A 25,582-nucleotide genomic window follows, 5' to 3' on the forward strand; every position below is an offset into this window, starting at 1 on the left:
AGGCCATATCAAAGGCGCTACATGGTCATTCTGACGTCTGCATTGGCAGTGCAGCACTTACGGTCAGCATTTACCGCCTCTGCAGAAGTCAGCGCATTCATACTTGTTCTTTGCGGAGCTGCGCTGAGCTGTTGTGGAGGAAATTGTCAAGGAAATGAGTTTGTGTTTATACAGGACCGCCCGCCCTCACCTACCCTCAACCAATCATCTCAATGTAGAGCAAAATGGAGCCCTCCGCATTGTTACAACAGTTAAGCATTTGGCCACGCCTTGTAGATATATCTTTCATTTTTTGTCTTCTGATCTATACATCTTTGATCTATAAACCAACAATAGCTGAAAGCAGATTCTCATGATAAAAAAAAACCTAAACAAGTAATAGTTTATTCTAAAATGCAGAGCAAGGCAGAATAGCCAAAGTGACCCCCAAAACGTTGCAAGAAGAATCGTAACAATACGCAGCACAGCGCAGATATATTGTTCTTGAACACACCTCAAACTGAGTCTGACAGCAAATATGGCGATGTCCATGAGGAGGGCATTACTGCCTCTCTATCGGATGAGATTCAGCAATTTGAAGGTATTATTTGTGAGAATATTGATTACATTAGCTATAAATGACACATAATTCATTGAAATGTTGACTGCTCAGCCCCAGAAAATGCCACCGAAAAAAGCTGTAGGTTTATAATCAGCAGTAGCTAGCTAGCTAAGTTAGCTAACCTAGCTAAACCCAGCAAGCAGATCTTTTTGGAAGGCAACTCTTGCTAAAACAGTCAATTTTTCAACTGACTAAGTTTTAAACCAGTTAAGCTACCCGCTAGTCTATACTCATTAATCAATCACCGTAGCTAACCTAAAACGTATGTAACTTAATAAGATGTCAAAATTGCATTTTATAACACTGTTTTCTTCAGTCTCTTTGACTAGCATCATCTGATTTTTGTATTTATTTCCAAAACCAAGTTGTTTGTTAAACTAAATGCATAAACTAAAATGTTTTCGAATGCACCATCATTTTATGATATTAACCATACAATTAATAACCAATTGATAATGATGTGCAATTCTCTTATCTCCATGAATTGCAAACCACATGAACAAATTGTGCTATAACCTTTATGCATAGACTGGTACTCCATGATTTCTTATCTAATCCACCTGCTTTTCCTTCATGCAGAATGCAGAGGCTTCGCTGGAGGTACGGTATCCCCTGCCCTTTGTTGTCCCGGTGAGGACCAAGAAGCGCTACTTCATTCCCCCCGCAGTGGGGATAAAAGGGAAGGCAGCAGCGTCGGCAGACCAGGAGGCCAAAGCCAGAGCGGCAGGTGTTGTCCTGAGGCAGGAGTACATGGAGAGAGCCATCAACATCGCCTGCACTGGTACAGACCTGTTTATGTGCTTTCATACAAGTTCAAACCTTCAGTTTGTTGTGCACAGAATCAAAGTTAAGAGGGTTGCCACTGTTACAATGAAGCAAATAATATACATAGTCACAATAACCAATATCTCTCTCCTTTCCACTACCACAGCGGGAGTGTTTGATCCCTATATCCCCCCAGAAGGTGATGCTCGTCTCTCCAGTCTGTCCAAAGAGGGTCTGAGACAGCGCACAGAGCAGATCAAACAGGGTGCTGCCTCCCAGCTAGCGTGAGACAGTCTTCCTGTGTCACACTCTAACATTGACCGCCGCCCCATTGTTTATCTTTTTGTAGGATATTGAGCGATCGTTCCTTATCTTTCACACACACTCAAATACTGTCTTTCGTGTACTCCTTAGATATTCTTACTCTCTGTTAGTATTAGACTTAGAATGAGTACCTATTGGTCTCTTATATTGCATTAACGTCTTTGGCATTGAAACAAACCCGGTCACACTTTAAACAAACTTTTATAAAGGCTTTATAGTCCATTCATGAAAGCCTAATAAAGGGTTTATGAAGGCTTAAAAGTTGTAGTTCATTTTTAAAGTGGGAACACAAACCTTCTCTCCACTGCAGGATACGCAAGATCAAAGAGCATGACGCTGAGTTCACCACAAAGGCGTTCCCAGTGAAAGCTCAGGAGATCTTCATTGACGCGCACAACGCTCTCACACAGTAAGAGATACACTCACTCTCATATGACCCAAATCAACTGCTCCCTATCCTGCTTACACTCTTGGCTACCAGGCAAAGATGATCTGTGAAAGGGGTGGGTGGTGTCCCCAGTTAATCCAGTGAGGCATTTCTAATGGAAGTGAGATAGTGACTCACTGTGCTCATGATGGATATATTGCTTTCGCTGATATAGCTTGCTGTGAAAGTCTGTTTAGGCTAATCTTGTTTGTAAATCTGAACTACCTGATTTGGATTAGTTTTTCTGCTTGCTCATTAAGAAAATGCAACAGTAACTTGAAACAGTCTAACCAGGTCTTGTCTTGAAGTCGCCTAGGCTAGCTAGTGCTAGCCAACTTCTTTCGCCAATTAGCTTCAGGGGATTAGTGTGTGACCGTGGCGAAGTTGGTTTGACATTGGATAGCCTATCTCTGGGGCTAGTTGGTGACCGTCAATAAATTATACAATGTAAATGGGACAATATTTTCATTTTGACCGTCTTTTAGTTGTCTCAATAAATGCTTTCAATATTTGTATATCAATTTCTACAATTTATAGTTTGTCATTGAAATAAGGTGCTATTGACATTTAAAATATTGTCCCATGTACATTGCATTCAGAAAGTATTCAAACCCCTTGACTTTTTACGCTTTTTGTTACGTTACAGCCTTATTCTAAAATTGATTATATACTTTCTTTTTTATCATCAATCTACACACAATACCCCATAACGATAAAGCAAAAACATAAAAAGCAGCAATACCTTATTCAGACTCTTTGCTATGAGACTCGAAATTGAGCTCCGGTGCATCCTGTTTCCATTGTTCATCCTTGAGATGTTTCTACAACTTGATTGGAGTCCACCTGTGGTAAATTCAATTGATTGGACATGGTTTGGAAAGGCACACACCTGTCTATATAAGGTCCCACAGTGGACAGTGTATATCAGAGCAAAAACCAAGCCATGAGGTCGAAGGAATAGTCCAAAATATGTGTGCAGCATTGAAGGTCCCCAAGAACACAGTGGCCTCCATCATTCTTAAATGGAAGAAGTTTGGAACCACCAAGACTTCCTAGAGCTGGCCGCTTGGCCAAACTGAGTAATCGGGGGAGAAGGGCCTTGGTCAGGGAGGTGACCAAGAACCCGATGGTCACTCTGACAGAGCTCCAGAGTTCCTCTGTGGAGCTGGGAGAACCTTCCAGAAGGACAGCCATCTCTGCAGCACTCCACCAATCAGGCCTTTATGGTAGAGTGGCCAGACGGAAGCCAATCCTCAGTAAAAGGCACATGACAGCCCGCTTGGAGTTTGCCAAAAGTCACCTAAAGGACTCTCGGACCATGAGAAACAAGGACTCTCAGGTCTGATAAAACTAAGATTGAACTTATTGGCACAAGCGTCACGTCTGGAGGAACCCTGGCACCATCCCTACGCTGAAGCGTGGTTGCAGCATGCTGTGGATGTTTTTCAGCAGCAGGGACTGGGAGACAAGTCAAGATTGAGGGAAAGATGAATGGAGGAAAGTACAGAGATCCTTGATGAAAACCTTCTCCAGAGCGCTCAGGACCTCAGACTAGGGCGAAGGTTAACCTTCCAAAAGGACAACAACCCTAAGCACACAGCCAAGGCAGTTCAGGAGTGGCTTCGGGACAAGTGTGAATGTCCTTCAGTGACCCAGCCAGAGCCTGGACTTGAACCCGATCCAACATCTCTGGAGAGACCTGAAAATAGCTGTGCAGCGACGCTCCCCATCCAACCTGACAGAGCTTGAGAGGATCTGCAGAGAAGAATTGGGAAAAACTCCCCAAATACAGTTTTGCCAAGCTTGTAGCGTCATACCTAAGAAGACTCAAGGCTGTAATCACTGCCAAAGGTGCTTCAACATAGTACTGAGTAAAAGGTCTGAATGCTTATGTAAATATGATATTTCAGGTTTTTATTTTCAATACATCTGCAAAAATGTCTAAACCTGTTTTTGCTTTGTCATTATGGGGTATTGTGTGTAGACTGAGGGGGGAAAAATGCATTTAATCAATTTTAGAATAAGTCTGTAACGTAACAAAATGTGGAAAAAGTCAAGGGGGCTGAATACTTTCCGAATGCACTGTACAGTGTGTATTTAACCGATGGTCCCTAACTAGCCCCATAGGTATATCAAATGTCAAACCAAATTGACCATGGGCATTAAAATCTGGTCGTGTGCAGCTGCGCTCCAAATTGATGATTACTTGGGTGCTGCCAGCTTTTGGCATGTGGGCAGGTTTGAAGTAAACACAACCCAAGGAAAACTGTTACAGTCCCATTCATTCCATGACATACCATTTTTTTGCTATCTCGCAAATCTCTGTTTTGGTCAAGACTTACTTTATGACCAAAATTATCCTGTTTACACTTTGTAGTACATTTTGACACCAGAATAAATGTTTTTGGCTCATCGATGCCACAGGTCACTATCAAAACAAGAAGTTGCTTTTTAGGGGCAGTCGCTCTTTTAAGTGTATCACCCTTCTTCTGTCTGTGTGTTTTCAGGTTTAACAAGGAGAAACTTCACTCCCTTGTGACAGAAAGATGTTACCCTGTAAGTTCTCCTTCCTTCAGGCAGTTATTGTCACCACCAGTACACTTGCTTTAACTGTTACTGTTTGTACAATACACAGGCTATTTATTTCACCATGTATATTTATCCTCAGTTCTATTTGCACTGATACAATCCCAGTGTTGTCATGAAAATTGCTGCTGCTGCAAATAGTGTGTGTGGTTGCACTTTAGGGTTGGGCGGTATATAGATTGCGGTGTTACCAGAAGTGCACACATGGGGCTCTGTTTTTAAACGCTCAAAACAATTTAGGCAACAGGGCTCTTGATCCAGGAGGGAGTTGAATATCTCTGCTGTAAGCAAGAAGCTTGATCTTGACGACATCTAGCCAGTTAGCAAACCAAATGCATAGCTGCAGCCCTGGCTTGGATATCATTTATTAGACATTTCTTAGTTATAAGTAGTGGGCTAGCACATACCGACCTGACATGGTCTCTATCGCCCAAGCCTATTGTACTTAATTTTACGGTACAGAATTAACCAGGTATTTTACTAAGAAATAGTCTGATCAAATGTTAATTATACTTGTAACCTATGTTTTAACCTATAAGTTACTTGTTGTGTTTTGTCTTTGGGATGTTCTTTTAGCTTAGATTGCATTTGCTCACTGTCTGTCCATCCTGTGCAGGAGATGGTGAGGGGGAACCGCTACAAGACGCTGCGGTGGCATTTCGTGGAGTCCCTGGAGCCGCCCAAGGTGGTGCACGCCCGCTGCCCAGACATGGTCAGCAAAGGCAACATTTATGGGCAGGTTACGGTGCGCATGCACTCCAGACAGGTGAGACAGACAGTCGCAAACACACGGTCTGTCACTCCGAAAATGGTTGTCGTCATTTTGGAATACTGTCACGACGAGCCATTAAACAAGTATATGTTACCTGAATTAACATCATTCCTAAATTGTTAACTTGTGTGTTCTGGTGGTTAGACCCTGGCTGTCTACGACCGCTTCGGCAGACTGATGATGGGGAGTGAAGAGGAGCCCAGGGATGTGCTGGAGTACCTGGTTCTGGAGAGGCACCTCGTCAACCCATACAGCATGTGGCGGTTACATGGCAAGATAGTACCAGCCTGGGCCCCAGTGAAGGAACCCATCGTCAAGGTGACCTTTCATAGGAGTCTATAGCAAGTTTACTGATTTAAAGGGGCACGTCACAAATGAATGAGGTTAAAAAGTGGTGATGTGCCCCTTTAACACTGTTTACCAAAGGGTTGATTAGAAAATGATTAGATGACTAATGAAATTCCTGAATACATTTTCAGTTCATTACCTGAATGGATTTTTAAAAAAAATGTAATGTACTGAATCTCTGTTATTTACCATATGTGTTTTGTCTCAGACAGTTTTAGAACTGGTCTTAGATTTCTCAGTAACTTGTATGGTACACAAAAGCTAATATGAGAGCCCATTTGTCTGTGGTTGTAATTTCTGCTCACTGGCTTTTATTTCCTCTGTTTCAGACTGTTATGATCCCTGGCCCGGAGCTCAAGCCAGGCGAGGAATTTGAAGGGCTCAACTATGAAGTGCCCAAGCCTAAGGCTGTGCAGTGGCACAAATAGACCACAGTTGGGAGCTGTAATTCTGGGCCAACACATACGTTCAAATTTTTTAAAGAAACCATGAAGCTACATTTAGTTTTCTGCCTTTTTCTATAAAAATACACTGTTTGTTACACCTTACACTTGTGTATATATAAAACACTTAAAATAATCCATATTGTCCAGATCTGTAGAGATTGTATGGTTTATTTCAAAGGTGAATATATTACATGTTAATTTAAAGAATACAAAAATAAAATGTCCCATCTCTTTTTTCATACCTTTGGATTTCAGTGACTGTACAGTTATATCAGAATAATCTGTACTTTTCATCGGCAATACATACAAAAATAACTGAAATCAACAGAAATAATTTTCACCATGCATACAAAAAGGATGCATTGTGTAATGATGGTATTTGATTCTATTTAACAAAAAGACATAGCACACCCATTCAAAAAACACATTACATGCATCAAAAAAACACTCACAAAACGAAGTTGGTCCATTGCGGATAACAGGAGGCAACGCATGAAGATGATATCACCACTGCACAACATTTTAATTTTCACTGAATGAGGAGATGTGGCAAATATGGATGGATACATTTGGTAAATGAAGCATGGAAATGGTGAATAAGTCAATGACAAGGGCCGTATGTACAGTTTTAGCGGGACTATACTGAGGTGCAGTTGTTTTAGGGCAACTGTTTCCAAGTTGAGTTGTATGCTTAAAAAGAATGTGAAAAAAGGTTTGGTCGTGCATCCTCAAAATGCAGATATAACTTTTTTTAAATATGTATTTATTATTCTGCTAATAAAATTGCAATTGTAAATTATTCAAAAGAACAGATAGCTAAGTCAGTGTTGAATTAGTACGATTTAAATTCTCTGTTAAAGTTAGATGTATTATATTATTAATATTAGCACTGTGTCTGTGGGGACATGATTATGTTGTTCTACATTACTGACATTAAATCTGATGTCCTTGTAGCCACGACTGTGTAATTGACACGATTAATTGACACAGATTAATATTACAGCTGGAAAGCTGTCCTTAAATTGTTTGGAATGTGTTTATAGCAGGCAACAAAAGGACATGCATCACCACCATTGTAATCAGTGATTTCCAAACTGCTGGATGTGCTTCCAAGTTAACCTGAAGGAGCACTGGTCTAGTGTAGATTATATCCCTGTGTGTCTATAAGGAGTTGTCACCAGCTTTGTAAGGCTCAGGCTGTTCTTTTTTAAACACATTGTCAACCTTTTACAGCCATGGCAATGGGGTTTTAACTGTGTGATACAGAAGAACACACAAAGACACAGAAAACAATATACATTTCTAAAAGGGGTCAAAGTGGAAAGAAGCATCCAGACGCTTTCTCTGATTGAGAACCTGGGGGGGGGGGGGGGTGTAAATGTACCTCTGGTGGGCAGAGCATTTGCAGATCCTGGCCCAGGGTTGTATTGCTTGTGGAGCAGTGTCTTTCTGGAGAGTGTTATGGATGGACAGTCCAGGGGCCTTTTGCTACATTCAGGTTTGCAGAGGTCATGTCCGATTCATTACCCCCCCAGGCAGTGAATCGGTTGTAAGAACCCACTGAGACCATTCTTGTTCTAGCCAGTAACTGACAGGGCTGGCATTTACAAGTCGGATGGGAAGACGAAGGCTTCTGCAGCACTTTCGGCATCGTCTTCCTCCTCTTCCTCTTCGGGAATGTTTTCAGGATCCCATGTAAAAATGTCAGAGTTATTGTCGTGTTCTGTGATGGATGAGGGGGATGATGGTTGTTTGGTCCCTTCCATCTCCCAAGGGCACATAGCATCACGCCGAGCCAGGGCCACGTTAGCTTTGGTCGCCTCTGCCCCCTGCGTGCTGCCGGCTGCAGGTTCTGCAGCGTCACCCTGTTCCATAGAGAATGCACCCTGGGTCTCTGTGACGTCTTGTCTGCCACTGGCAAGGATAATTTCCTCTTTCTCTGCAGACTTTTCTGGTTCATCAGTTTCCCATGGGCAAACGTCTGCTTGAACACTTTCTTGCTTTTTTATCTTCTCTGGTTCTATAGGATCCCTGGTCTCCCATGGACAAATGTCTGCCTTGGTGCTGTCCTGGCTTTTAGTATTTTCTGACTCTTCAGCTGGACCAGTTTCCCATACACAATCATCTGCCCGAACACTGTCTTGCTTTTTCATCTTTTCTGGTTCTTTGGGGACATCAGTTTCCCAAGGACAAATATTAACTCGAACACTGTCTCGTCTTTTCTCTTTTTGTGTTTCCTTGGAGATATCTGCTTTAGTACTGTCTTGTCCATTTGTCTTGTCAGTCTCTCCAGTTTCCCAAGGACAAACATCAACTTTGACACCATCTTTCTCCTCTGTCTTTTTTGGCCCCTCAGTTTCCCATGGACCAACGTCCATTTGAGTGCCTTCTCGTCTTCTTGTCTTGTCTGGCTCATCATTTGCCCCAGTTTCCCAAGGATAAACATCTGCCAGAACGCTGTCTTGTCTTTTAGTCTTTCCTGTTTCTATGGAGACAATAGCCGGAGTGCTGTCTTGCTGCTCTGTTTTCTCTGGTTTCTCAGTCTCCCAAGGACAAATATTTACTTGAATGCTGTCAGTGTTTTTTGGATCAGCTTGAGTTTTGCCTTGAGTTTCCCAAGGACAAACATTTGTACAAGGGCCGTCTTTTCCATCTGTCTTTTCTTGTTCTCCAATGTCCCATGGACAAATGTCTGTTTCTGCATCAGTGGTCTCCTGTGAAAATGACATTTTGGTGATCTTTATGGTTATGGGTGGAATTGGACTCTCCTCATCCCAAGGACAAAGTACTGTCAAATCTTTCGGTGGGTCAGGGAATTCCCATGGACATGCTTTTGCTAAGGGGACACTTAGTTTTTCAGGGGCAGATTTAGCTTGCTCTGTGCTTTTTGTTTGTACATCTTGTTTCCCAATGCTTGGCGTGTCTGTTGATTCCCAAGGACAGACATTCTCCCGTACACCGTCTTGGGATTTTGGGGTCTCTTCAGATTCCCATGGACAGACATTGACATGTATTGTCTCCTGACATTTTGGTGGCGCATTACGTAATCCCTTGTCCTCCTGTGGATTAACATTTTCATAAATAATCGGCACCTTTACTTTTTCAGGGAAGGTATCCCCCATATCCCAATGGCAGACATCAACCCGTACACTCTTTTGGGGTTTCAGGCCGTGAGAAATCTGTGGGGTTTCATCAGTTTCCCAAGGACATACATCTGTTGGTTTCTTGTTCATACCCTCTGGTTTCTTCTCAGACTGGTTGGACGCTGAGGTAATTGGGATGGTGGAAACATCAGCTTCCCAAGGGCATACATCTCCCCGGACACTCTCCTGTCTTTTAAATACTTCTTCTGATTCCCAAGGACATACACTGACACGTGCAGGCGCCTTTGGATCCTCCTCTGGTTCCCCCACCTCCCATGGGCAGATGTCTGCTGTGGTGCTCTGTTGTCTCTGTGGGGCCTGCTGGGAGGAAGCAGGAACATCCCATGGGCAAATATCTGATTGGGAAACACTCAGAGCAGGCCTAATTTGGCTACCTCTTCTGTGAGTGGAAGGAGTCTTAGCTGTGCAATGTGCAGTGTTTTCCCTTGAGATGAACACGTTTTCATACATACTGTCCTTCTGCATGTCCTCTGAGTCCCAGGGATAGACAGTGGACTGTACAACCACTATTCTCCTAGGACTTCTTTCAGAGGAATCACTTGAGGACAGTCTGATTGCAGCTTGTTTCACGAGGACAGGTTTCACATCTCCTGTTGTCATACTTCTTTTTTGCTGTGTCCTCTTGTCTACGCTTGAAACACTACATTTCTTCTCCAAGTTTGAAACACTTTGTGATTTCGTTTCTGCGCTTGAAATGATTGGAGTTTTTAATTTTAATGCTGCGATGACGGCGATGGCGGCTACACTCCCCTGGCTTTTTCGTGATATTGAGTCCTGTTTCTTTACCGTATCTCCTGCTGTCTCCTTTTTGGATTTTTCCTTGACGCTTGCATCCACAGATCCTACGAAAGATTTCACAGAGAGCCATTTCTGGGTGGAAGTGCGGAAGGAGAAGACCCGCATGTCCTTTGTGGCCTTTGGGGACCCAGGTACACTAGTGGAGATGGGAGCCTGGGGTCTCGGCGACTCGCATTCTGCCTCTCCCCCTTGTGAATCCCCAGCAGGACTTTCTGCTGGGTTAGGAACAGGTAAATGGTCCCAGGGGCAAATATGTTTCAGTATTGGTGATGATATACTCTCTGGGCTCTGTGGTTCTTCCTCAGAGGGAGCAAAGGTAACGTGTGGCTGGTTCTTATTGGCAGGGCGTTCCTCTGCCAACTCCCAGGGACACACTTCGGCCTTGTCATAAGACTGGGATTGCACAAGGGCACTTGAGGTCTGGTCCTTGATAGCGATATCCTGTTGGGACTGCCCTTGCTCGCCTGGGGTATTTCTTCCTACCCGGTAGGTGTCTTCCAGACTGTGGGCTTTACTGGACGCTAAACTCAGTGACTTGTGTAGCTTGGTAGGTCCAGGAAGCAAGAGATTGTTATCGACTGTAAGGTTTTGGGCACTGGCCGACTTACAGACCAATGGTGCGATATCCAGCGAGTCTGTCTCAGAGCGCTGTGAGCATCTCTTAGCTAGATTCGCCCTTAACATGGTGTCATGCAAGGAGGGGTCTTTATCGGTTACATAGTCATAGTCACTTTGAGATTTACGCAGCACTGGTGAAGGCTGCTTTACTGGTTCATCTTTGTAATTTACGCTAAAAGTATCTGGCGCTCTCTTACAGGACTCGGAGTGCGTAACATCCCTGCTGCCCAGGTTGACCTCTTTGCCATCACGGCTGCACTGTCGGCTCATGGACTCTGGGATCTCAGTGATACGCTTTATGATGGACCGGCCCAGCCCGCGCCGAGAGCTGCGCTTCTTCTGCAAGTGGGGGTTGTTTGCTGTCATCTTCTTGGTCTTGTGGACCTCCAATTGACCATACAATTTCTTCAGCTCATCCTGGTGCAGGTGAAAAGGAAGAGAGAAGGATAAAGGGAATTAGGGAGGGTATTGGTATGAGTGAGCAGAGGAAAAACCATAGGGAACAGTTAGTTGGGGAAGAGTTATTGTTAAGGACAAGGAGAGCAAGTTTAGGGAGAAGAGAAGGGGCAGGCGGAAACGAAAACACAGGTCAGGTCTATGCCAGGCCACATATTGTGAAATACACACAGGGATTTTTATGTGTAAGTTTATAATGAAAATTCAAATTGGTTTTAAATGAGTATAAAGTAATCCTACAAATGGTTATAGCAGTAATTCAATGTTTATAATTTTTTTATTTCACTAAAGTTTAAATTCTATTTAATAATTTCTCCCCGTCTTGGCCTAGACAGTGCCTGAATAGAAATGGTCACTTAGTAAGGGTCCAGGGCAGAAAGGGAGTTTACCCGAATGTCATCGGGGTCCAAGCTGTGGTCACTCCAAACTGCTGAAGTAAAACTGCTGTTGAGGTACGAGCCGGATCGCCGCAAGTCCACCTCATCCTCATACACTTCCTCTGCAATCTCCTCTCTCCCCGCCCTCGACACATGGAGGAACTACAGAACACACACACAGAGTAGTTATTATGTGTCAGAGACAGATTTATACTTACATTGCTTGCGGAAGAAAATTGCCATGTACCTTGGGTATGAAGAGCAGGGCAAGTGTCACAGTGATAGTGACATGCGTATGGGTGAAGAACAGCAACAGCATCCAGTCAGGATGCAGAGAGGGCATGACAAACCTAAGGAAAATATAGAACAGGAAGACATGTTATATGTCCCTATACAATATGCGTTTCTCCTGGTGAATAAGCATGTTTTATCCAATGATGTATATAAACCCTGGATTGCTGATGCTATGTATCGGCCGATGAGAGGCTTTGAAGCCACCGGTCAGCCATATTGGCACTCCCCAGAAGAAGCAGTCCTCCATAGGAATTAAACGTTTCAAGGACAAAATTACATGAATTTATGTATTTTTTGTTGTAGTGGGCACAGTAACAGAACTTTCAAAAAATTATACTTTAAGGAAAATGTTTTTTTTATGTTTAGCTCACATAATATAATGTAAAGTATGCATTGTGCCTGTAATAAAATAAACGTATTGTACAAAAAACATGAATAAATACATTTCTACAGCTTTCAAAATATTTTTCACAATGGTGGGGGGAGCGCCAAGATGGAGGTGCGGTGGCTTCTAAACAGCGCCCCCTGTCAGTGATCTAGTGTAGGCCTATATACTATAAATCATTGGCTTTATCCCGGTGTACTGCCTCTGTTAAGAGCCGAGTATCATGTACGCTGGTTACCGTAGCAGGTGGAACATGGAGGATAGCAGCAGCTCGTTGTGTATGGCGATACCTATGTAGCGAGGTTCGTGGAAGGCTGAGGGCACTGGCTTCACAGCACTGCACAGTAAACTGCCCCAGCACAGAAACATCAGCTCGGCTGAGTCAGACAAAGATACAGACATAACGTTTATACTCTTCTCATACACAAGTAGTGTCAGGCAGTAATGTGTTGTTTTGTCTGGGTTGTTGAGCTCAAAATCAGGTTTGTAAATTGATTTTACCTCTGACCTCAATCAGGAATGTGATTTGTAGCCTGACAGAAAAAGCCAAATCGATAACAGTAACATTCACTGGATTTTTGGTTTTGGTCAATAATCTACACAAGAACGCCCGTGTGCTGGAGTTTCTCTTTTCAATATTGATTTTTTTTCTCTGTATCACCTGGAAAACACCAACAACCGTCTTTTTCAATTAGTGTTATCCACTCACCCACGGCCATCATGTAGTCCCAGCGGTCTAGGTCACAGAGGCTGAAGCCCTGACCATCCGACGTGGTCGATATGATCAGTAACGGAACGTTACGGTCACGGTTCTGTAGAACGCCCGCGGTCCACGCACACAGGAACCAGCTGACGGTCACAACCATGACTCCCAGCAACCTCAGCAGGTGTATGCTGGACATGTAGGGCACTCTTTGGGCTGTGCGCGACAGGAACACCTTGAGAACTCTGTATGTGTGGGAAGTCGACTTGATGTTACTCATTCCTCAGAGATAAACATATACAGACACTTTTTGACACATTTTGAATTACATTACAGCATACAAACTGGTCTGAGTTCAGAGAAAGAGCTCACAACATATTGATCGACCTGACTATAGCGAGGGGATACACATGCGGTGATACTGACGATACGTGAAATGTACTAGTGAGAGAGTACGGTAATACAGACCTATATATCTTCAGTGTTACCGTTCCATAGACTATGGCAAAGCCCAGAAGTCGCACCCAGCGAAGCAGGATGCATCGGAAGGTGCTGGGCTTGAAGTACAGGATGAAAACCTGAGGGGGAGAGAGGGGGAGAGATAGAGAGAGGCATTAGCAGATGATCTATCACGCAAAATCACTCCCTGTGAGCTTAGTTTACCTTGTCTTTGTAGTTACAATAGGTAACAGGCTTTGTGGATAAAAATAATACCCAACCATAATTGATTAGAATGTGTTTAAATAGAACATTTCTACCTTCCTCAGAGGAGAGACACATTATGCACTTAGTAATCACAACTGTATACAACAGTACAGAAGGTATACAGAAATGCGTAGTGTACAGGACTGTGTGTGTACATGAGTGGAATTGTATGTGTGCTCTAGGTCGGTGACCGCGGCAACAGTAGATCAAATGGCTGGAGGGCTAAAGGGGGCGGTGTGTGACCACCCCAGGTGATGCCCTACAGAGATGCGAGAGTCTGTCCCTCGGTTGCCCTTTTGTCTGAGCCAACGCTCCACAGTTACAGCAGACTGAAAGGAATTTCACCTTTGTGTCGGCCTTTTAGCATCTGAATCCCCCATATGTGTTTCTTTAGTGCATATGTGATACCGTAGTAAAGTGGGAATACATCAAAGCTCCTCCGTTTTGAACGGAGGAAGGGAACACATTAATATGTGTATATCGCACATATGTAACTCAACCTTGTGTTCTAGCGAGCAAAGTAATATGATCAATGACCTACAAGGGCACCACATGCCCCCATCATTTACCATTGGCTTGAACGGTATACTTTGATCAATGGTTCAGGGTAGATACATGTGTGAGTGAGTTAATTGGGCTAATGAATCACACAAGTGATTGATAACCTATCGCCGGCCATCGAGTAATGCAGAGTTATGCAACGAGTACATTGGCTGCGTCCCAAATGGCACCCTATTCCCTATATAGTGCACTACTTTTGACCAGGATCTATACGGGTGCCATTTGGGACGCAAATCTTCCCCCTCCCCACCACCAATCTAAATACTCCATTACGATATAATCCCCAACCCAACGCAGTGATCTGAAAAGAGCGCTCTTATCTCCACACTCACTCACTCACTCACTCACTCACTCATATATTCTCTCACTCACCGGGAAGTACAGGAGCAGAGAGCCAAACAGGATGGTCTCCAAAAGCAGGAGACCCGATGCCCGGATCCTCTATAGGGGGAGGTGACATAGACAGAGGGAAAGGGGAGAGTTGAGATGGAGGGAGGGTAGAAGGGAGGGATGGATGTGGGGGAGAGGGAAGGTGAGGGGGAGAAATGGGGGAGGGAAGGGGTGAGGGAGGGCAGAGAAGAGGGAAGGTAGAGGTCGATGGAGAGAAGGATGCGGTTGATGAGGTGGAGAGAGGGAAGGGATGGATGAGGAAGAGAGAGGTGGAAGGGGAGATTGAATGTGAGGGGAGGGGGAGGGAGAGGAATTGAGGAAACATGATTGGTTCAGTATGATGTGCTTATCTTACAGTGCTTTGATTTCCGATGTCTCTGTGGACCATCGTTGCTCCATGTTTCACCATTTAACTCTACATGTGTTGATGTATGCAGAGACTAGGTCCGTGGAGCACTATCTTAGAGAGGAAGAATGGCCAGGGGGAGGTACAGTTATACTAATGCCCCTGCTGTAATGAGCTGATACATGAAGATATACAGGTAACTGCCAAAATAAAGGAAACACTTGAGCAAATGAGGGGTACACTACCGTTCAAAAATTTGGGGGTCTCTTAGAAATGTCATTGTTTTTTAAATAAAAGCAAAATTGTCCATTAAAATAACATCAAATTGATCAGAAATACAGTGTCGACATTGTTAATGTTGTAAATGACAATTGTAGCTGGAAATGGCTGATTTTTAATGGAATATCTACATAGGCGTACAGAGGCCCATTATCAGCAACCATCACTCCTTTGTTACAATGGCACATTGGGTTAGCTAATCCAAGTTTAGCATTTTAAAAGGATAATTGATCATTTGAACACCCTTTTGCAATTATGTTAGCACTGAAGATCTCGTACAACGCTGTGTACTACTCCCTTTCCAGAGCAGTGCAAACTGTCACTATCCAGAATAGAAAGAGGAGTGGGAAGCCCCAGTGCACAACTGAGCAAGAGGACAAGTATATTAGAGTGTCTAGTTTGAGAAACAGATGCCTCACAAGTCCTCAACTGGCAGCTTCATTAAATAGTACCCGCAAAACACCAGTCTCAACGTCAACAATGAAGAGGCGACTCCGGGATGCTGGCCTTTTAGGCAGAGTTCCTCTGTCCAGTGTCTGTGTTCTTTTGCACATCTTTTTTTTTTTTCAATTTCACCGCTTTTTTCTCCCCAATTTCGTGGTATCCAATTGGTAGTTACAGTCTTGTCTCATCGCTGCAACTCCCGTACGGACTCGGGAGAGGCGAAGGTCGGGAGCCATGCGTCCTCCGAAACACAACCCAATCAGAGCCCAGAGTTAGGTATTTCCACATTTCTTATCTAGAGTGACAACGACTATGATGAGTAATGACAGAAGACGTCAAGATGGCTAGATTAGCTATGATAGAGCCACAGAGCAGAGTTTCAGCATATGCTATATACAAGGAAGCAATATTCTAGCACTGACCGTGTTTCAAAAGAATGAGGGAACAACTTAATTGTTACTTTTAGCAGAGCTTCATATCAATTTCCTTCAAATTATAGACTAAAGTAGCACTGCGAATAAACGTTGAAACTTGAAGATTAGTGAGAACTTCATAATGAAACCGAACAGTTAACCATCAATGATGGCTTGTTGTAGAAGTTTCCTCTAACCACAGATCTAGAATCATATTGCTCTACCATTAACCTTAACTGTTAGAGGAGTTACTCCAGAGGTGTATTCATTAGGCACCACACGGAAGAAAACATAATGCAACAGGGAGGGACTACTTGTCCAACAAGAAGCACTCATTTAAATTTTCCGTTGCAATACATTTTGCTACAGTGTACCCTAATGAATATGACCCTCTCACCCACTAGAACTCACTCACCCTGCTGCATCTGAACTGGTAGGCCACCAGCATGCTGATGAACACCAGCAGCATGAAGAAGCCCTGGACGGCCAGCACCCCGGCTCTGAGGAACCAGTCCTCCTCTACCCAACAGGGGGTGCCGTCCTCGCAGCGCCTGCAGCCAGGCCAACAAGGGAGACAGATGGGCAGGGCCGGGTAACACATGCCACCCCCCTCCGCACCACTGCTGTTCAGGGCACCACCTTCTGTATTAGACACGCATGGGGATAGAAACAAAGACAGCTGGACAGTGAAGACAATAAATCTTTAAGTATTGTCTTAGAGCTGTTTTGGGCTTACAAGTCAAAAGATTACATCACCTTGACCAGGGTCTTATATAAAGGAAAGTTCTTAGACAAACATTGAATAGAAATGTTCTTGATTATTTGAATGCATCCCAAATGGCACCCTTTTCCCTACATGGTGCACTACCCTGTTGACTCTGGTCAAAAGTAGTGTACTATAAAGGGAATAGGGTTCCATTTGGGATACAGCCTGTGTGTCTTCTTTACCGTCCATTGGGGGGCTGTAGTATCCCTCTTTGCAGCGACAGCAGTACTGGCCCAATCTGAATCCTTGGCCTGTGATTGGCTCACACTGGAAGGTAGTTAAAGCAGTGGGGGTTAAAGTCCACATCACAGTACAAGGACAGGGGTAGTTTGGGTTTTGATCATTCAATGTCCCTGATTGGCTGGAACCTGATTGGCTAGAAGGAGTCTACGCACATGATTACCAAGGATGAATAGGGTCTGTGAGCTCTCGAGTTTGACATGTCTGTATTAGGAGGACTTTATCATTATTGCAATATCCCCACTCCACACCTGAAAGGGTAGCTCCTAGAGGAATAAAAAACAATTAAATGCAAGTAATACTTTTTCGTCGGCATATCTGCATCCATTGCAATGTTTCCATCTGTAAACAGCTGTGGACGTCAGAAAAACCAATGCAACCAAGACATCATTATCTGCTGCTGCTGTAATATCAGCATTTCTGTGTGAAAATGGCCAAAAAAAACAATGTTCTCTTGTTATGATAAAAAGGGCTTTGTTGGTATGAATTGTTACAGTTAGGTGACTGTATTTGCCTATGCCTGATTGGACTGACGTGCTTGGCCGTTCTTGGGTTAATGGAGATGGAGTGTGTTCCACATGTTCTCTCAGCCAGCCTGGTGTTAGTTTTTCCACCATGATGGTTCCCAGCACAGCAGCACTCAGTCAAGGAAACACCCATTTGGACGCTCGCCTCTCGCCTGCGTGTTAATCTAAGTTAAAACCTAAATGGATATGTAATGCCTCGCTACCAAGAGCATTATCCCTTTCTACCAGTGAAATCCCATATGCACACACGCGTAGGCACACACACACACACACACACACACACACACACACACACACACACACACACACACACACGCACACACACACACACGCCCACCCTCAAGTACATGTGCAATCCCACATCAGGTATTGACAGGCCTAATGGTTTGCTTAAAGTAGCAAGGGTCATCAAAATGGTTAAAAGGTTTTAAAACTAGTATAATAAATGCAACCATCGGACAATGGATGAAGATACCCCAAACGTTTTGAGTTTGTATAATCCGTGAGATATTGACTGAATTAGAGTTCAGGGATTTTGGTGGGAATTCAGGTATTCCATTTTATTGTGAAATTTCACTTTTCTTTCTTAGAATGCACTCATATACATTTAGTTATTGTATCAGGTCTTTAAAAAATGATATGTACCTAATTTGCATAAATACACCAGACGTATTTGCAGATATGAGTAAATTAACACAAAGGGGAGGAACAGGGCCCGCAACCACCAGACACCTGCACTGTCTAGACCGCCTCATTAATTACTCTTGTTGTCACGTTCTCTTGCATAATTCAACAAGTGTGATAATAGCAGGATACCCTTAGATTAAAAATAAACACGCTTGCCTCTAGATTACACCTACAGTATCTAAACATACTTTATATTGTTTGCGAGATCAGACATAATATCACTATAATTCGAGTCTTCATTTTCTGAAGTTGGTTTCACTTCAGCGCATCTAATTTGTAAACATTTCAACTGTATTAAATTATTGCTTTTTTCAATTCCACCAAAAAAATGAACACCCATCAAAATAAGGTCATTTTTCTTCTATTTCTTGTGATGTGAGCGTCGAGACGGTGTGTTAAATCCCTGACGAAGCTTTAGCGTTCGTATAGATTCAACAGAAAGAGAATATATCCCATTGAGCCAATTACAGCCATTGCCGGGGTGTGTTTGACAGGTCATGACAAACATTTCCACGGTCGTAACGTTAACGGGAAAAAACGACAGGCACAAGCAAGAGTATGAAAGAGTCGGAGAATTCAAATGAAAGGTATCAATCCAGCGAGAATGAAGTGACAAGTGAATTTTGCACCCCTCAAACACAGAAAATAGATGGGTGAAAAAGACAAATCCTCAGGTGGGCGGGGTAAACGCGTTTCTACTTAAAGGGTTAAATATTTGTTTGTGGCATGGATTAAACTGAACTCCGGCATGAAGGCAATTTCATTCTCAGATGGAGATGGCATACAGAGTACGTCATTAAGAAGTCAGCCGGTTGGTAAACATAGCATGGACCTGCACTTTAAAGCCTCATGATGTACATATCAAGCTCACTCCAGAGGCGTATTTGCTCTACGGCTTGACTCTTACTGAGTGTCTATCTAACATGGTTCATTGTGTGTTTTCCTTTATTGCGTTATGTCATTTTGATTGAGAGAGGTGGGGGGTTTTGTTAGGTGGCTGTTATATGGATTTACAATTGAGTTGGTGAGTAATTTGTATGTAACACACATACACACACACACACACACAAGTGAAAGTGAAAGACACATCTGTTTGCCTTTTGAAAAAACCTGATAAAGGTTGGTTTTAATGCACGTCATCCCTTCCCCTTTTAAAAGAGGCCTTAGCCCAGAATTAAACATGAATCAATGAACTCCTTTTGTAGGAAATTAAATAATCTCTTATAAAACATCCCATTCTACCTGGAAATCAATCTCTCTCTTGTTCCACCTCTGACCTGTCTCTGGATGTTCCATGAGAGGACAGGATGAGACTAGAGAGGGGATGATGCTGATGAGATTGGGATATGGGTGTGCTCCTGCCTTGTTTCTGTTTGTCAGATGAGTGATGGGTGCATGGGGATTGGGGGAAGGATGTTGTTCATGGCTGGATTATCATCTTAATCCGGCAGATCATCCCTCCGCCACCCAGCACAGCTATCTTTAAACAGAAGGGCGGGATGAGAGGGAGAGGATTGTGTCGGAAAGGACAGATGATGATCAAACAAGAGAAGGGGAATCAATTGGGGGTGAAGGTAAAGGAGGAGCAGAGGAGGACAAATATGAATGGATAAGGGGATGAGTGGAGGATAAAAATGTAAATGATGTAACACGTGAAGGATGGAGAGAGAGTAAAGCTATTTAAAGCGGTTAGGGTTGACGAATGTATTTATATGAATCATATGATGTAACAATACCCACTACTACTACTTAAATACTGCCTATATGGTGACTTACAAAAGTATATAGGTTAGGGTTTGGAGTATTGTAGCCGATTCAACTCAACTCCACCATTTACGATGGAGTTGCGGGCGACTAGTGTGGACGGCTCAAAAACGGCAGATTTTAGCCCCCAAAGAATAGCCCGCAATTGCACACGACATTGTTCTGTGTAATTGCCGGCTATTCTTTCGGTGATTTAATCAGTAGTTTTGAATAAAATCAAATAAACATTTCATGTGACGTCGGAGCTCCAGTACCCTCAACTCCAATGTAAATCGTGGAGTTGAGTTTAGTCAGTTAGGTTTTTTTTTGCAGTCTCTTGTCACAGAGTAGCTGGCCAGCCCACTCAAGATTTGATTCTAGGAGATTTAGGGCTCAATTCAATCAGATCCGCTTTAGCAGACATCCGCATAGCGGTTGTTTTGGCATTGTTGGAGGTGGAAGTGCATTAGAGCGGTCAAATCCACAAGTGGCTCCTGGCATTATATTTAAAGCAGACATTGCCATTGGGTGCATGGAGTTGCATTAAGATAATTCCAACCTTGTTTACAAGTTCCAACACTGGGAATGTGAGATCTACACCTCGATTAGGCTGACAGAAATCCTCATTATTCTGTTGAATGACTTTCAATTTGAGCGTAATTATGTATATGTAGCCTACACTTTCTCGTTCTGAGCTTCTAACGTAGGGGTTTCACCAACAACGAATTCAGCACGAGAAGTTGTGCCCCCATTCATTTTCAACGAGGGCATGCGGAGAAATGTGCGGGGGATTGGGAGAAGGTGAGCGGCGAGAACCCTGCTAGTAGAGCAGTAGAAAAAATTGAGCTCTGCTCTGCTTTATATAAACTTCAGTCAAAGCGAAGCGTTGGACGAAAGCATTGTCAAGAGAAGGCGTTGCCTTTGGTCAAACCCCACTGTAATGCGAATGGGATGGGTGTGGCTTCGTGACAATGATCAAGAGCAGCGGCTCACCGATTTGACAGCTCCAACGCTATCACCGGTTAATGCTTGATCTGATGAAATCTAGGCCTTGGTCAGAGATAAGAGGTTCTGTAACTCTTCAACAACAATTTGGGGTTCAATTACTATTTTTCCAGGGCTTAAATGTTTTGAGAATCTCTTTACCTCCATGGTGGTGCGGTTGCACTGGTGTGTGTTGGCAAACCAAGCGTCCCCCGTGTCACACTGGTTCACATCAAAGCCCTGTACGTTTACATCCACACGGATTACACCCCTGGCACAAGAGCGCGCACACACACACAAAGAGACACATCCATTTCAGTAAAGGAGACTATCCTGGAAACTAACTGGACACAAACAAATAGAAAATATCAACATAAACAACAGGACCTTTTATGGGAACAAATATATTATTATTGTAATTGAATCATCCATATTCAACTCTATCGCCTGAAGCTTGACATTTTCTCTAGATCAACTTCTTTGGCCTTTAAAAGTGCCTTACTTAGAAATGTCAGACGGTATACGGCTATGGGTAATTCAATCATATCTGCTATTTCAAATGCTTATCAAAGTATCTCCAGTGTGGCTCTCTGGTTACTACTATAGGCCCATTTTTTAGAGCCAGGCATTAAACGTGAATTATAGCCTACTGGGGGCAGGAGTAGTGGGTTGGGGCCATCATAGTCCTTGATGATGGTACTAAACCTATCTACCTCAAATGATGTCATCAGTATGAGACACAGAGAGAGACATGGGTTTGTCCAAATGGCAGCCTATTCCCTATGTAGTGTGCTACTTTTGACCAGGGCCCTCGCCCAACTCGCCCTGGTCAAAAGTAGTGCACTATATAGGGAATAGGGTGACACTTGGTCAAAACCTATATAAGCAATGGAGTGTCATTTTAGACGCAGCCAGGGTCCTAACTGACCTGAACTCAGGGCTGAGGTCGGGTTTCAGGCCGTAGAAGGAAGTGGATAGGGTGAGCAGCCAGCCCGGCAGGAACCGGCCGTCCTCACACTCTAGGAATGGCCCATTGGCCCAGCGCACCCCGCTGCGATTGGTCACGTAGCTATCGCTCTGCCCCCATTTGGGTGTGTCCAGGGTGCTGAGGTCATTGAGGAGGACTCTTTTAGATAGGGCTGAGGTGGGCTGGTTTGAGGAGGCGGGAAACTTGAAACTGCTGAACCAGGTGTCGTCGGGTGCGGGGGCCGGGAGGTGCAGACTTTCCCATTGGCTAGAGAGGTCCTGGAGGAGGATGTTCTGGTACCTGGGGGGGGCAGGGTTCCGGGAGGCGCGGAGCACGAGCTGGGGGGCGGTGGAGGCTGGGTCGGCATCAAAGGTGAGGAGGGCCTGCCGGATGAGGGGGTCGGCCTCAAGAAGGGCGCGCACCATGGCGTGGTACCACTCCATGTCCTCTCGCACACTGCTCTCCCGCAGGTCGCTGGCCTGGAAGATCATGTTGAGGAAGTTGGCCATGTTGGCCAGGGCGTCCATGGACTGTCGGAGAGGGCCATAGAACCCCTGCGGCAGGGGGCCGTTCTGACCCGTGAGACTGTACGCCCGGTCGCACTCCACTATCTCCAAAACGGAGTAGTCTCCGCTGTAGAGAAAGACCTCTGCCGGTGTCCAGTCCTCCTCTGGGGCTTCCGAGGGGGTCGTGACAGACCCTGAGGGATCGGGGCTGTAGGGGGTGCCTGACTCCCCTGTAGCGCTCACAACGGATGACGTTGGGTCCTCTGACTCGGCTGTAGTCCCCAATTCAGAAACTATGCTAACCTGTGCTGAAAGGAGGGGCGTGAGCAGCAACAGGAGGAGCCAAACAGGGCCCATTCTCAAATCCACTCCCGTTGGGGGGGCCATATACTAATACCCCCCTCTTTTATAATCTCTAGTTTTGACCTTTTTCAAAATCCTCAAATAAATTTCACATTTTGGCCAAGGCTTGAAAAGCCTCATAAGCCTCTTCTCTCATCTCTCTTTACGTCTCTTCTCCTTCTCTCCAGTTGTAGTCATACAGGCAGAGGTGCTCCAGCAGGTGTCTGCTGTAACGACAAGGGGGAGTCGATCATCTGTAGCACTGTCTCAGACACACAACACACCGTGCTCATTTGTGCCTCATAATCACACACTCCTCACACACACACATACACACGGATAAAAATCATACTCTCTACCTCCGATGGGAACTGGGGGAATCCAACTTGTGTTCCTGGTTAATCCTGCATGTCGGTGGGAGGGAGAAGGAATTGTTGTGAAAATCCAGTGGCGTTCCCGCTCAATCCCACTACCATTCCCATCATGTCCGCAGTCAATCTGCCTGTCACTCCCATGTTTGTATTCCCGTTTCCCGACGACGAGTTCCCTGTGAGAGCAGCAGCAGAGCAACGAGAGACAAAACCAACCGAGATTAGAGAGAGAGAGGTGCGCCACACTCCCAGCCCAAAACAAGCGCTAGCGTGTATGACAGGAGGAGGCAGAGAGGGAGGAGGGGAGGAGGGAGGGAACAGCCCAAAATTGAGGGTCTGAGGCAAGGTGGGGGGAGAGAGAGAGAGCAGGTACAGTAGTGTGTGGAAGGGGAAAGAAAAAGAGCGGCTTTCCTCTGTCTCTCTCTCTCTTCTGCGCTCCTCCTTCTGTCTGCCTGTTACATTCTTGCTCGCTCCACAGTTCCTCTGTAAAGCATCTCTCGCTCTCACTGTCCACTCTCTCTCTCTCTCTCTCTCTCTCTGACTGACAGTGATTACCCCTGCTCCTCAACCTCTACCCCCTCTCTCTCTCTGCCCCTACCTCTCTCTCTTTCTGTGATTCCCCCTCAGTATGCTGCTGGAGATACTAATGTAACTGTTGTGCCTGTGGAGTGATGAGAGTGCACATCTGTTGGCGGCAGGGACTGCTCTGTATGTCTGTGTGTGTCTTTGTGTGTTTTAGTGTGCGTGTGTGTCTGCAGCGCAAAGAGGAGAGAGGATGATGCAGGATGAGGGTTAATCCGCCTGTATTTGGGCATCCATCAAAATCGTGCGCTCAATGTATTAACCCCTGGCGTTCCAGCGGGGTGAGCCAGGAGAGTGGATGAGGGACCAGGCTGCTCTTTGATCATCCAGGAATATGTGCACAGTGACACACAGTGTCAGGGAAGTCAGGGATGCTATAGATATGATGATGCTTTCAGCTGTATGATATGTGTTGACAAATAGATTACCAGTGTCTATTTAGTGAACAGGTGGAGAGAGATTCATATTGAGTGTCGTCATGTGTGGCTATAAAATGGGAATCTCCCTTATCATACGATTCAGTATTCATCATCACTAAGAATGAGGGAAGGAGGGAGGGTGGGAGAGAAGGAGAGAGAGGGAGTGTTTGTGTGTGTGTGAGAGGGAGCGGGAGAGAGAGAGAGAGAGACACCTCCCACCCCTTCTTATATCTCAGTGATGGAGCAGACAACTCCAGGCTCTGGGTGATGCAGGCAAATCCTTGTTTTGGTGCCATGGCAACGAGCTTCCAAGAATTTTCATCCATTCCTGTGGGCCGCCTACCCCCACCCAGGACTGCAGAGCAGGGGAGATGCTGCAGTTGTGTGGGAAAGACAATGAGGCTGCACAGATGTGTGTGTGTGTGTGTGTGTGTGTGTGTGTGTGCGCGTGCGTGCGTGTTTGCATGCGTGTGTGTGTATTTAAGTGTGTATAATCTGTGTGTTTCTGTGTGTTCACATGTGCCTGTGCTTTTACTGTATGTAGTTGGGAGTTTGTTCATAGTAATACAGAATTAAGCCTGCTTGTAAATGTTAAGATACCTAATGATCCGTGTATAGTCTGTGTTTATGTATACATCCATTTAAATCTCACAATCAGGACTCGATGGCAATGCAAATCTTTAAGTTGACCCTTGATAAGCAAGCAATTTTATAGTTGTGCATATGTGCATTTTCAGCCCCTTGTGCTGCCCAACATTACCTGTATAAGCAGCTTTTGAATTAGACATTATCTGTGATCATGATAATGCATTACCCTGCACCATCTCATTGACTTAAATATATGTGTTTACATACTAGCTAGCACTCATCAAGAATTAAATGTCTGTCCATCCATTCTCTGATGATCATTTGTATTCAACTGGGCTTCAGTGGGTTTACCATCATTGGTGGCCTGTAGCACCACCTTCTGGTTGAGAGATGTAAATAAAAATAACATATTTTTACAACGGATTGAATGAGTCATGATTTATGGGTGAAAACCTTTTGTCATCCTTTGTCTGCAAGGTGGTGTGTTTTGTATATGACAGGTGGAGGAAATTGATAGCATCCTGAAATCTGAAATAGGGTATCCAACAAGGGGAGATAGGCATTGCTGAAATGTAGGTTGTCAAGCTCAGGACAGTGCTGCTTGCTCTGATGGAAGGCTCTAGAATTCCCCAATCATGTCTTATCACTTTAATTGGGG

General features: G+C 44.4%; 2 protein-coding genes across 2 annotated transcripts; one reads left to right on the plus strand and one right to left on the minus strand.

The window, feature by feature from the left end:
* Positions 1–293: 293 nt before the first annotated feature.
* mrpl45 (mitochondrial ribosomal protein L45) lies at positions 294–6,508 on the plus strand. Its single transcript, XM_014176274.3, has 8 exons — positions 294–580; positions 1,181–1,382; positions 1,533–1,650; positions 2,001–2,099; positions 4,625–4,673; positions 5,320–5,469; positions 5,620–5,793; positions 6,153–6,508. The coding sequence occupies exons 1-8, from the start codon at positions 518–520 to the stop codon at positions 6,249–6,251; spliced, it is 954 nt and encodes a 317-aa protein (XP_014031749.1). The 5' UTR covers positions 294–517; the 3' UTR covers positions 6,252–6,508.
* gpr179 (G protein-coupled receptor 179) lies at positions 6,420–24,026 on the minus strand. Its single transcript, XM_082965317.1, has 11 exons — positions 22,078–24,026; positions 21,312–21,420; positions 17,151–17,235; positions 16,618–16,844; positions 14,703–14,771; positions 13,533–13,642; positions 13,071–13,309; positions 12,600–12,738; positions 11,930–12,032; positions 11,695–11,844; positions 6,420–11,266 (listed from the first exon to the last, which is right to left on the minus strand). Exons 1-11 carry the CDS (start codon positions 23,007–23,009, stop codon positions 7,874–7,876), a joined length of 5,556 nt encoding a protein of 1,851 aa, XP_082821443.1. The 5' UTR covers positions 23,010–24,026; the 3' UTR covers positions 6,420–7,873.
* Between the last annotated feature and the right edge of the window lie 1,556 nt (positions 24,027–25,582).

Source organism: Salmo salar, chromosome 02 (assembly GCF_965601325.2).
Source record: "Salmo salar chromosome 02, fSalSal1, whole genome shotgun sequence".
Lineage (NCBI taxonomy): Eukaryota > Metazoa > Chordata > Actinopteri > Salmoniformes > Salmonidae > Salmo > Salmo salar.